The sequence below is a fragment of the Lepidochelys kempii genome, chromosome 5, assembly GCF_965140265.1.
Source record: "Lepidochelys kempii isolate rLepKem1 chromosome 5, rLepKem1.hap2, whole genome shotgun sequence".
In the NCBI taxonomy this organism is placed as follows: domain Eukaryota; kingdom Metazoa; phylum Chordata; order Testudines; family Cheloniidae; genus Lepidochelys; species Lepidochelys kempii.
The window spans coordinates 104016493-104029081 of NC_133260.1; the positions used below are offsets into that span (position 1 = coordinate 104016493).

The 12589-nt window shown below is 38.4% G+C and overlaps 2 protein-coding genes across 14 annotated transcripts in view; one reads left to right on the forward strand and one right to left on the reverse strand.

The window, feature by feature from the left end:
• The window catches only part of RIC1 (RIC1 homolog, RAB6A GEF complex partner 1), an 81432-nt gene extending 71418 nt beyond the window's left edge, over positions 1–10014 (forward strand). For 3 of the 5 annotated variants that reach the window (XM_073345286.1, XM_073345287.1, XM_073345288.1), the window contains 5 exons: positions 4125–4411; positions 5285–5479; positions 6766–6943; positions 7079–7267; positions 7951–10013. In XM_073345286.1, the coding sequence (XP_073201387.1) occupies positions 4125–4411; positions 5285–5479; positions 6766–6943; positions 7079–7267; positions 7951–8236 (1135 nt within the window). In that variant the 3' untranslated portion in view covers positions 8237–10013. Of the gene's footprint in view, positions 1–4124; positions 4412–5284; positions 5480–6765; positions 6944–7078; positions 7268–7950 lie in introns of all 5 variants that reach the window. The other 2 variants (XM_073345284.1, XM_073345285.1) reach the window with 1 other exon arrangement.
• ERMP1 (endoplasmic reticulum metallopeptidase 1) overlaps positions 1560–12589 on the reverse strand; it is a 64255-nt gene continuing 53225 nt past the window's right edge. For 3 of the 9 annotated variants that reach the window (XR_012159103.1, XR_012159102.1, XR_012159095.1), the window contains 3 exons: positions 12293–12428; positions 11461–11634; positions 1560–8646 (listed from right to left, as the gene is read on the reverse strand). The gene's annotated coding sequence lies outside the window, so the exon portion shown is untranslated. The remainder of the gene's footprint in view (positions 8647–11460; positions 11635–12292; positions 12429–12589) is intronic. The other 6 variants (XR_012159098.1, XR_012159097.1, XR_012159100.1 and 3 more) reach the window with 6 other exon arrangements.

Consider the following 12589-nt stretch of genomic DNA (forward strand, 5'->3'; position numbering starts at 1 on the left):
TAACAGGAATATCCAGAGTTGTTATAGTAAATATTATAAAATTAAGAAACAAAAGCTTTTGAAGGCCTGGTGTGGTAGGGGTTGGATGCCAGTGAAATTACAAAAAGAAACAAGCAATTAGCAAAATGAATACTTTGGGGAAACAATTAATTAGATGGAATTATTTATCTAATTAATTGCTCCTCACATGACTAGTTCAGGAAAACCAAATCAAAAGCTGGACTTACTGATTATGGTTATTAATGAGACTGCACTGGGGGTGCATCACCGCAAAACTTAACACAGATTCTTTTACACACTGCTGCCCCAAAATAAACAATTAACTTGACTTTGAAATAAAGAATGTTTAAGTAATTAAAAATTACAAAACCAATAAACAATTAAATCATGCAAATGATATACACCACATAAACAAGTAAATAAAATGAATGATACAATGTAGCAACTCTTAAGACAACCTCTAAACAAAACATGAAATTCTGAAATATAAAGTAAATTAAAATATGGTTGGTTAACTATACTGAATGGCCTAGTTATAAAGTGGAGTATAAAATTCAAAAACCTCTGAGCATTAACCACAGTGGTGTTCACTTTAAGATACTAACAGCATCAATATTAACTAACTAGTAACTAAACATTTTTAACATAATTCAACAACTAAACTGAGACAGAATATCAAATAACCAAGTATAAGCTTAATGAAGTAACTGGACTGGAACAACTATAATTCAACTTCTTAGAGCTGTCAAGCAATTAAAAAAGTTAATTGCATGATTAAACAATAGAATACCATTTATTTAAATATTTATGGATGTTTTCTACATTTTCAAATATTGATTTCAATTATAACAGAATACAAAGTGTATAGTGCTCACTTTATATTTTTATTACAAATATTTGCACTGTAAAAAACAAAAGAAATAGTACTTTTCAGTTCACCTACTACAAATACTGTAGTGCGATCATGAAAGTTGAACTTACAAATGTAAAATTATGTAAAAACAAAAAATCTGCATTCAAAAATAAAGCAATGTAAAAAATATAAAAGTCTACAGTCCAATCAGTCTTATTTCTTGTTCAGTCAATTGCTCAGACAAACCAGTTTTGCTTACATATATGCAGGAGGTAATGCTGCCCACTTCTTGTTCACAAAAGTGAGAACAGGTGTTCTCGTGGCACTGTTGTAGCCGGTGTCGAAAGATATTTACATTTCCGATGTGCTAAAGATTCAGATGTCCCCTCATGCTTCAATCCCCATTCCAGAGGACACATGTCCATGCTGACGACAGGTTCTGCTCAATAACCATCCAAAGCAGTGCGGACCAATGCATATTCCTTTTCATCATCTGTCAGAAGGTTGATTTTCATTTTTCGTGGTTCAGGTCCTATAGTTTCCGCATTGGAGTACATTACTCTTTAAGACTTTTCAAAGCACGCTCGACACCTCATCCGTCTCAGATTTTGGAAGGCACTTCAGAGACTTAAACCTTGTGTCCAGTGCTGTAGCTATCTTTAGAAATCTCACGTTGGTACCTTCTTTGCTTTTTGTCAAATCTGCAGCGAAAGTGTTCTTAAAATGAACATATGCTGAGTCATTTTCTGAGACTACTATAACATGAAATATATGGCAGAATGTGGGGAAAAATAGAGCCAGACATATACAATTCTTCCCCAACGAGTTCAGTCACACATTTAATTAACGCATTATTTTTTAATGAGTGTCATCAGTATGGAAGAATGTCCTCTGGAATGAATGTTTAGCATATCTGGCACATAAATACCTTGCAATGCCAGCTACAAAAGTGCCATGCAAATGCTGAGATTTAGTTATATACTCATGAAACTAAAGGTTTCAAGTTTAGTCCTTTTAAGCAATACAACAGATAGTAAAGCAAGTTAAGTGAACTTAGCATTACACAGACAGGTGTGAGCAATAATTCTGGCAATTACAAGTGAAAGCATGTAGTTCAAATCAATTTTAGTTACAGTGAAGTCAGATTCATGTCCTGCAAACTGAATTCAGTTATGTTCTTAGGAGAATTTTCTCCAATCTTAAGCTATTTTAAAACTTTTTTTCCTTGTTTGTACCATTTAAAATTAGGATATTTCTAGTAGTTGGATCGAAGTTGTTAGATTTATGACTTTAGTATTAAGAATTCCTCCCAGCCCAAGCACAGAAATTCCCTATGGAATTTTTAGCCATAAGCATTGATTTCCTAAATCTTTGTGCTTCTGAGCAGGTGGAATTTGTCACCCTTCCTTCTGTTCAGTGTGCAGTTGTCATCTTCATGGTGGGAGGATTCTGTCCAGGGAAACATCTTTTTCCCTAAGCTGCCAGATGAAAGATTCTTGTAAAAGACTCCTACTTGAAGAAAATCACTCTCTCTCAGGAAGTGCTAAACACTTATGTGGAATGGACCAGCTTTCTCTGAATCTAGTGTTGATCTGCCAGAAGAATTCCATCTAAATGTTTCTCCCAAGTATCAGTTTTGATTGTTGTTCTTGTGGTATTTTTATTTTGAAAATTACAGTGTTCATCCTCTTTCAATCACATAAATGGATAAAAACATTAAGCTTCAGAGTTTACTGAAATCTCTAACTATTGGAAGTTAGGACAAACTTTATTGGGAGTAGGTTATGCTATTTTTCTTCTATTCCCTTCCTTTCTGTAAAGGAGCTGGTATTGGCCATTGTTAGAGACCAAGTACTGGACTAGATGGACCGTGGTCTGATCCAGTAAGACATTTATGTTCCAGAGTACTACACATTTTTGTTTCTAAAGGCAGTGTCCCCCTCCCATGCAGATATGGTGCTTGGTGTAGGAAGGAACAGAGTAGATATCTGCATTGACTGTATAAGAAGCACATTTCCTCTGTTATCCTCTTCAGTGGGTTCTTGGACTTCACGGGCCTCTCCTGTTTGAAGATTGCTACTATTCCACCACCAGCACAAAGTCGACTGCCTGGATCAGTATTTAAAGTTCATGTTAGACACTCAGTACCTATATGAAACATTGACCCAGGGAAAAGCTCACCTCTCCCAAAACTTGCAAGACTACCATGATTTTTCATGTATGTCCATCTCCTGAAGAGTCATTTGCTGAAAGCTAGTTATCCTGAATTAACTCCTGGTGCCACAGCACAGTGACATTGCTACTCCTGAGGGAATTCCGAGCCTAAAAATTCTGCATCCCGCCCTGCCCCCCCCCCCCCAAAAAAAAATCTGCAAATTTTAATTTCAGTAAATAAATGTGGAGGCTCCACCATGGCAGTGGAGAGCACAGGTCACTGACTGCATGAAGATCAGAGATTACCCTACAGTCCCCCACCCCAGGACAGGGACTCGGTGGTGAGGCTGTCTCAGAAACACCCCAGGGCTCTGCCCCTCTGTGGCAGGCACACCAGCTGTGGGCAGGCAGACTCAGGCTAGCAGGATCCTGGTGTGGGGCAGTCCAGGTGTGGGCAGCTCAGTGAGCAATCTTGGTGCACAGGGGCTTATTGGGGGGAGTTCTGGGTGCAGGGGCAATGGGACTCTGCAGGGGGGTCCAGGTGAAGATGGTTAGGGCTCAGTGGGATGATGCAGAGTGGGTGGGACTCATCCCCCTGCTGAACAGGGGAGCCCCAGCTGAGGGCTTAGAGACTGGCAGGAGTGTTTGTCTGAGAGCAATTGCTAGTGCCACAGTCTTCTGGAGTTTGCTTTCTCTGAGAGGCCACTTTGAAACGGGGGGCTGCTCCTTGCTTCCCTAATGCTTTGCCTTTACTGCTAACACTTTAAGCCCCTGCAGCTGGTGCTGCCTATCTAGTTTCTGGTTTCAGAGTAACAGCTGTGTTAGTTTATATTCGCAAAAAGAAAAGGAGTATTTGTGGCACTTTAGAGACTAACAAATTTATTAGAGCATAAGCTTTTGGATGCATTCCAATGAAGTGAGCTGTAGCTCACAAAAGCTTATGCTCAAATAAATTTGTTAGTCTCTAAGGTGCCACAAGTCCTCCTTTTCTTTTAATCTAGTTTCTATCTGCCACATTCCTATTGTCACATAGATCATCGTGATAGTGAAGGCTCTTGGGTAAAGGACTTTTAAGCTACAGTCTTACTATCACCGCTTCACTTGTGTTGGTCCACAGGTGGAGTAAAGACAGCGACTGTGCTGAGAACATGTACATTGATATGATGCTCTGGCGTCATGCTCGACGCTTGCTGGAGGAAATCAGGCTTAAAGACCTTGGCTGCTTTGCTGCACAACTAGGCTTTGAGCTGATTGGCTGGCTGTGTAAGGAGCGAGCCCGAGCTGCCCGTGTGGAGGATTTTGTGATTGCCTTGAAGAGACTACACAAGGATTTTCTCTGGCCGTTTCCAGTCATACCAGCTTGCTCTGTTAATTCACCTTTCAAGAATGGAAAGTACAAGACAGGTGATGTACCATCTGAGTTATTTTGGTGGACTAGGTTTGTCTCCTGCAATCCTGCCTCCATCAGTTTGAATCTCAGTTCAGCCAAGCAAGGAACAGGTTGAAGTTTATCACCTGCACGGTTCCTTACTTCGCATGGTTTTGAAGGGGTTCAGAACCCCTTCTGTTTGCATAGACCTCATGTCTTTGTAGTAGTTATGTTGTAGTTTCCTGTTTTCTCTCAGAAGTTATATTTTAGCTGTATTAAATCAGAGAACTAGATCTCTGTTACAGATCAGTCTGGACACAACTTTTTATACAATTTCAGCCAAAGAAAGTGACTAAAATCAGTACATTATGTGGTTTTAGATGGACATTTGATCAGCTTTATTTGATTTTTAAAGCTACACCTTGTTTTTCATGTGACCTGATGAAATTTGCTAGCAATGTGGGGGTAGTGAGATGGAAGAGTTAAAATTGTGAGAATGTGCTGCAGTTTTCAAACCTGTATTACAATGTTGTTGTTACATCTTTCCATATATTATTTTGAGAGATTACCACATGGATCTCACTGCACTCTTAAAACATCTTTTAATTCTATAAACTTTAGACTGAATTTCTGTCTCAAGAGTGCAAGAAAGTGAGTTTACATGGTAGCTCAGCTATGCCAGCAACATATTAGATGGCACTTTCACTGTGTGCCAGTGTCTAGGTACAGTGAGGCTGATTAAAGGGTCTTGCAATAGCCATAAGATCTGCATTCCCTTGCATTTGTTTGTTTGTCAGCGACTTAATTACTTGAATTTTGACTTGGCTATAACTGTAAAAAGTTGTTTGGGAGATAAATGGCTACTTGTATGGTAGGTCTGTTTTTTATAAATGCCTCCTTATTTCTAGCTGTTGGAGAGCAGCTGCTCAAGTCCCAGTCTGCAGACAGTTTTTTAAATGTGGAAATGGACACAGGGGTCTCAAGTGCACCTCAGAGTCACAGCTGGCTTAGCACCATCAATTCCTCCCAGAGAGACATGGACACAGTTTCATCCCATGGACCTCATATGCAAGATGCATTCCTCTCTCCTTTATTTAATAAAGGTAGGTTATTTCTCATTCTCTCACTCTCATATCCTTTTCTGCATCACCCTCAGAAAATTGCATCTAGGTATTCATCCTTTCTCATGAACGCACATCACTGCTGTATGGTGCTGTCCTGTTATCTGATGATACCTTAATGCAAAAAAGATTGGCTCAGTCAGTGGAAAAGTATACTAAAAACATTTAAAAGTGCATTGACAACTTTGTGGCTGAGTCAAAATTGAAGACTACAACCAAGCAAGCGACAGCTGTATTTAAAAGGAATTGAAAGTAAAAATTCATGCTATTTTTTTTAAAGAAAAGGTCCTTACCTGTGTTGGTAGCACCTGAAACTATTAAAACTGATTATTGTAATAACTAAATTTGACTAAGTTTCCTTTCTATATCTTGCTTCATTTGGAAAAAGACTAGTTAATTTTAAATCCGTTTCACACATCCCAATCCCAATCCACTCCTGCTCTGCAGACCTATTTGTATCCTTCATGCCCATTTCATTCACTATATGCTCTAAAACTGACAATACTGATGATCAGATTTTTACACTAAGATGAGCAGGAATCAAAGGTGCACTACTTTGGCTTATAGGTCTGTTGGAAATAACTTTTAACTGGGGGCATGAATCAGTGTTCATGTTGTGCTTCCTGTCAGTGCCCAGGGAAGCTAATGATCCAAACAGCAGACGAAATTTGGTGATGAGTGCTGGTCATGTGCCACCTGGGGCATATGCTAAGAACTGCCTTGTAAGCTATTTCCACTGACTTTTTAGTTTTAGGATCAATTTAAGATGTTCACTGTAGTAATTTTGATTACTAATAGTATTTGGGAGATTTTTACATCTGTCCAAGAGCTCAATAGTACTTCACTATTTTCCAAATGATCTGTATGAGTGCCTCGGGGACCTGTTATATACATATTACTCTTTCTACCCAGTTTATCCTGCAGGATTGTCTTTACCTGGTACAAACAAGAATTGCTACTGAAGAAATAGCTTGCACCAAGAAAAGCAAGTCTATCTTTAAGTATATATTAATCTAATGCACCAACAAGGCCCTTAAATCCTTAGAAGGACAATATACTTAAATTCAGATTGCTCCTGGCTAACTACTAGCCGTTCAGTACCCAGTAACACTCTTACTGAATCGCAAAGCTAGTTACATTAGTATGTAAATGTTTAACTATTAAATGTCACCAGTCAGTTTCTGGAGGAAGCAGTGCAAAAGAAAACATTGACACCTGATAAATTAATAGATGGCTTTCCAAATATCCTGTTTAATGTATTTTGGTAGGTGATGAATGCAGCATTGGTTCAGCAACAGACCTGACGGAAACAAGTTCTATTGTGGATGGTGACTGGACCATGGTGGATGAAAACATCTCCACTCTAAGTTTAACACAGTCAGAGCTGGAACATATCTCTCTGGAATTGGCTAGTAAAGGACCACACAAGTCACAGGTCCAACTACGGTAAGTTACATCATCATAAGATGACTTGAGACTAAAATATGTTCAGTCTTGCTTTTAGCATGTGTATGATCTAGCGTTGTTCTGAATTTTGAGGGGAAAAAGCGTGCCACTGCATGAACTGTTTTGTTCTCATAGGTATTTGCTACACATCTTCATGGAAGCAGGATGTCTGGACTGGTGCATTATCATCGGCCTTATTCTCAGAGAATCTTCAATAATCAACCAGGTTTTTATCTTAATGCAGTCCTCTGATGCTGATGGAGAGATCTGGCAGAATATCAAGACTGGGCTACATGCTGTAGACAGATGGGCTTCCACAGATTGGTAAGTGTCATTGCAGCAGATTAGTTTTGATAGATGGCTGAATATAGAATTTGTAAGTAGTTCAATTTGGGGTTTATATTTACTCGTGTGAGGTTTTTCACTAATTTTTTAGATTGCAATCTCTTTTCTTCCTGTGTGTTTGTACAAGACCTGGAACACTGGGGCCTTGATCCTGTCTGAGGCTTTTCGGTGCCACTGCAATATACTGATTAAATTTTCAATGCAACTAGAAACCTATCACTTTCCATTTTTACTAATTACAGAACACAGTGCTGTGTTTTCCACTATTACTTTGTAAGTTTTAAAATTCTTTTGAATAAATGAAGGGACCCTCTTATTACAATATATAATTTGGTATTTTGACAACGTTCCACTACTTGGTTCTCCATTTACATTGACTTCACTAAGAGTTTAGGCGCTCAGAAGAGAATTTACCTTAGCAGCTTCCCTAAAGAAATCCACAGGGAAGACAGCTCTGTAACAGTCTGTTATAATGCAGAGTCCCCTGAAACAATGGTCTCTATTTGAATTGCTGTCACTGTTTGACCCCATGTGCTTTACGCAAGAGCTCAAATAGATGTGCCTACAGTAATGATTTACTGCTGAAGCCTAGAGGGCAGATTGTGAATGAAGTGCTATTTTTAGTTCACGGCATAGTTACCTCTTCCTCCTTTGTTCTTTAGCCCTGGGTACAAGCCATTTTTAAATGTCATCAAGCCACAGCTCCAGAAACTAAGCGAGATATCAGAAGAGCAAGTGCAGCCTGAAGCTTTTCAACCAGTGAACCCCTGTAAGGTTACTGAACAAGCCAGCCCAAGGGCAGAGGAAAGCCGGAGTTTGACCTGCCATAGCACTAGCCCTCAGAGCGATAGTGGAAGTAACAGTGTGAGTCGACATGAAGAGGACATGTCTGGGGCAGAGGAGGAGGATCCTCTCCAGGAGGGAAGTTATGAGTGCACTGTATCCTAACATGATTTTAGTTGCTGGAGAGATAAGTACACAAATTATCAGGATTGTAAGGAAGCAAACCAGCTTTCAGACATGCTTCCCTGGGTTGGACTTTAATGTTTGATTTCTACAAGCGTTGAATAGAGAATGTCAGATCCATGGATGTGTATAAGGTGACCTCAGATAAGCAGCTCACAACACCTACAATTGAAACCAAGAGAATCGTTATGTGAAAAGAGTTGGTCTTATTGTGAAGATGACTTGTTCTTCCTCTGTCCTTCTCTAAATTGAGCTTGCTCTTCTGGTACTGGATATTGATTGCAGAAGGACAGCAATAGGCATCAATGCAGATTTGATTTTATTTTAACATGCGTTTCATGGGTCCCTTTGCCATGTGTGTCACCTAATTTGGACAACCTTCTGAATATCTCCTATATAATGAGAGAAAGCAAGAGATGACTTCACAGTTTTATTATCATTGACACCTTGCTTGTTTTTCCTGTCAGACTTTAAAATATAAATTGTAAGATGAAGGTAGTTAAAAAGTTATGGCCTGAGTCAACTGGGATCTAAGTGTTTGATATCACTAAATATTTTGTATTAAAGAATTGTAAAGTGTATGTTTTTGTGAATATTCTTGTATAAATATTCTCAAGGGTGTGCTGTTCATGCTCTTGGGGTTGTACCATATTTTAAGGTACCTGTGTATTTTGCATGGTTATAGCTAACTGGTAAAATTAAAGCAGAGTTGCACTTCCTTCTGGATGTGGCATACTTTTACTCTGACCTATCATTACAGTAACATTTTAAAAGTGGCTTGATTTTTTTACCCTTGGCCACTCTGACCTACAATTAATTTTAAGATTACTGAAGGGTCTTATTTATTTCATGTGTAAATTCCTTTCACAAGAATGGATTTTTTTATGTAAATAGAATCACTTATGTACTGTTACTAAATTTTAGTAATATGTAAGCAGTGCATACTTACATTTTTTTCAAACATTTTATAATGTGTAATTAAGATTTTATTATAACTTTCAGCCACTGTTATGAAAGCTGGCTGCAGAAGTCTCATAGCTGCTTTGAGGTGCTTATTTTCCTAGCTGCTGTCCCCCAATATATGTAATATTAAATACCTGTAACAGTATTACAATTTAGATATTAGCTTGTTTGTACTGTGCAATCTGAATAAAATAATGCACCATTACTTATTTTATACAAAATTCCACTAGCTTATTTTTATGCTGTAACTACCACTTGGTAAAAAAAAAAAATCAATGGTCTCCCACTGCTGCTGTTCCTATTCAAATTCTGAAAATTTATTCTTCACACTTAAGACAGGTCAGGTTTTTCACAGGGGTGAAGTAAGTGGCTGGTTGCACTTCTTGCTTATTTATGTTTTAAAGAGTTTAATAATGGTATCTGCTGTAGGTGTAATTTTGATTGCTTTATTTTGTCTTACATGCAGTAAAACTTCAAATCCTGTTTTGGGGGATAGATACCTGCCTAGTAAATACTTCAGATAACTGACATTAGTATGCTTTATGTTCTTCCATCCAAATTAGGGGACTTGACCAATAAAACAGTTGTATTAAGCTTTTGGTGAACCTTTAAATCTGTTAAAGAATACAGTCAACTTTTAACTGGCCATAGTCACAAAATATCAAATGAAAGTAAGCCTTTAATGCTGCAAGTAAAACAGGCTGAACTAGTATACATTAAGTGAAAAATAAAATCCAAATTGTCATTTAAAACTGACAATTTATTTCTGGATGGTAAATTGAGTGCTGCACTAATGGATTGGAAAAAGTCTGAACCGAAGTTCAGATTCTCACTTCTGAAAAAGTTACAGGAGTAAAGGTAGATCTGCCCCCACCTGAAGTGAGCTTGGAACAGGGTGACCAGATTTTTGGGTCTGTCTTTTATATAGGCTCCTATTATTCCCTGTCCCATTTGCTGTCTGGTCACCCTAGGTTTGAACAGAAGTCCCTTGAAACTATACTCAGGACTTTTCCTACTGTAGGAAAATGGCAGCTACTGCTATAATTAGAACTTTGTGCTGTAACTTTTCACCATAAGCCAGTGATTCTCAACCATTCAGCAATCTGATATGTCTTGTGTACCCCCAAATTACATCTCACTTGTTTACCATAGTAAAATACTGTACTGAAATTTCAGTGTCTATGGCCATCCTTCTCTCAGTGTAAATAATAGAGCTGTACAAACAAGTAATTGTACTGACTTTTTACTAGTATTTATGTAAAACTAAGCAAATATCTGAGTTGAGGTACCCCTGGTTGAGAATCACTGCCATAAGCCTCCTAAAGTTTTTGATTTCCCCTCACAGCACTAAATTGTAAAGCCCTTCAACATGTACAGAACTGTCCTTATTTACATTCCAGCACTGCTATTCTATATGTACTTTGAACAGATATAGAAGAAATTGCCTTGCAATAATCATCTGCAGTGATCTCACTAATGCAAAGCATCTTAAACACCAACCTGGACACTTTTTTGGAATAGAGTATACAGGTTTTTTCCTTCATACATTTATTTCTTAACCAATGTCATGGCTTTTGGTGAAACGAACACAGAGTAAATTACTGTAAAATTGAGCAAGTTAGCAGTCCTGTTAGTAAAAGCAATACTAAAAACTTACAGTATTCTTGGTTAATGCTATATGCGGCTGGGGAAAGGCAAAATAATGAATTGGATCTTAATGTAATTTCAAATAGTATCTTGTAGAGGACCCAAATTGCAGTACTTGCTGAGTGTAGGCTTCTCTCAGGCATGTGATGTGGTACATCATCACTTTTAAAGCTACTTAAGCATTGCTATGCTTAATTGATTTAGGAGCCTAGATCTTACTTTCAAAAGCTATTAAAGCAGTCAGTCTGAATTCCATCAAATGACAATGGAATTTAGACTCCTGTGCCTCAATAGTTTTACAAATCTGGGCTTAAAAAGCTAGAGTGGATACCCAATGAACATAGCATATATTAAACTAATGAAGAGTTCTGTGTAAAGGTTTCCTCTCACCAACAGAAGTTGGTCCAATAAAAGATACTGTCATCTACCTTATCCTGGGACTTACACAGCTGCATGTTTGTCTATGAGGTACAGCAGGAATTGGCTTGATATTTAACATTTTATCAATTAACTGGAAGAAAAGAATTACTGAGACAGTTTGGGGCTTAGTAAATAGTGACAGTGGGTCACAGATGCAAATGTAAGGTCATACTTACACGATGGGGAATCAATCCTGGAATGCAATGACTCAAGAGTTTGGTAGATAATCAGGTGAACATGAACACTACTGTAGCCAAAAAACCTTATGCAATCCTTGGATCTACAGGCAGGAGGAGGAAATTTATATTACTGCACTGGTGCAGCTGTGTTCCAATTTATCACCCTCATTCCTAAATTGTGGAGAGAAGAGCTGAGTTATTGGAAAATGTACATTATAAGACTCCAAGGTGCTGAGACTGATCAAGTTAAAACCTACACTGTGACCACAAATTTGATAGCTCTTCAATTTAGCAGAGAAATATAATCCAATAGCTTGAAGCTAAAGTGCTTCAGACTAAAACTATGAGGAACAGTTTACCACGGGTTGTGGTGGACTCTCCCTCGCTGGAAATCTTAAATCAAAAGATATGCTTTAGTCCAGTGACTTCCAACTGCAGACCCCTTTGGAAATCTTACACAGTGTGTGGCCCACAGGTTGAAAACCACTGTTGTATAGTAACAATCTTTCGTTAACCCCTTAGATATAACCGGCAGACCACAGATTGAAAACCAGTGCTCTTGTCAACCATAGGTTTTGGAATTGAAGCAGGAATTAATTCATGTGACTCCCAGAGCCTGTGTTATGCAGGAGATCAGAGTTTCTAGCCTAACCTGGAAATGCTGAGCAGCACAGGTATCAGCCTCCATCTCTGCTGCCCAGTTTGGTCAAGCAGTATTAGTCTTTACTTCAATAGGTTCACATCTCATGATCTAGAAGAGTTAAGCCTGAGTAATCAACAAGAGCGGAATACATATGGACACATACTCAAAGAAACAATGGTTACTTACCTGACAGTACCTGAGGTTCTTCAAGATGTTCCATACGCAGATGGGGATGCTGCACCCTCAAGAGGGGTGGCATGAAGCCATATAGAGCACATCCACAGCCCCAAACACACACTGCTGGTTAAAAGATTCTGATCACCTGTGTACAAGAGTGGGATCCATGTGTACAGAATGCACAGATCCATACTTACTGTAACATAATTAACTTATTTTAAAGCGTTTATTTATATAAACACACCACTGGTAAAGGTTTAAATTAATAAGACTTACAGGTGCTCCTGGAAAGTCTCATGTGGTAAG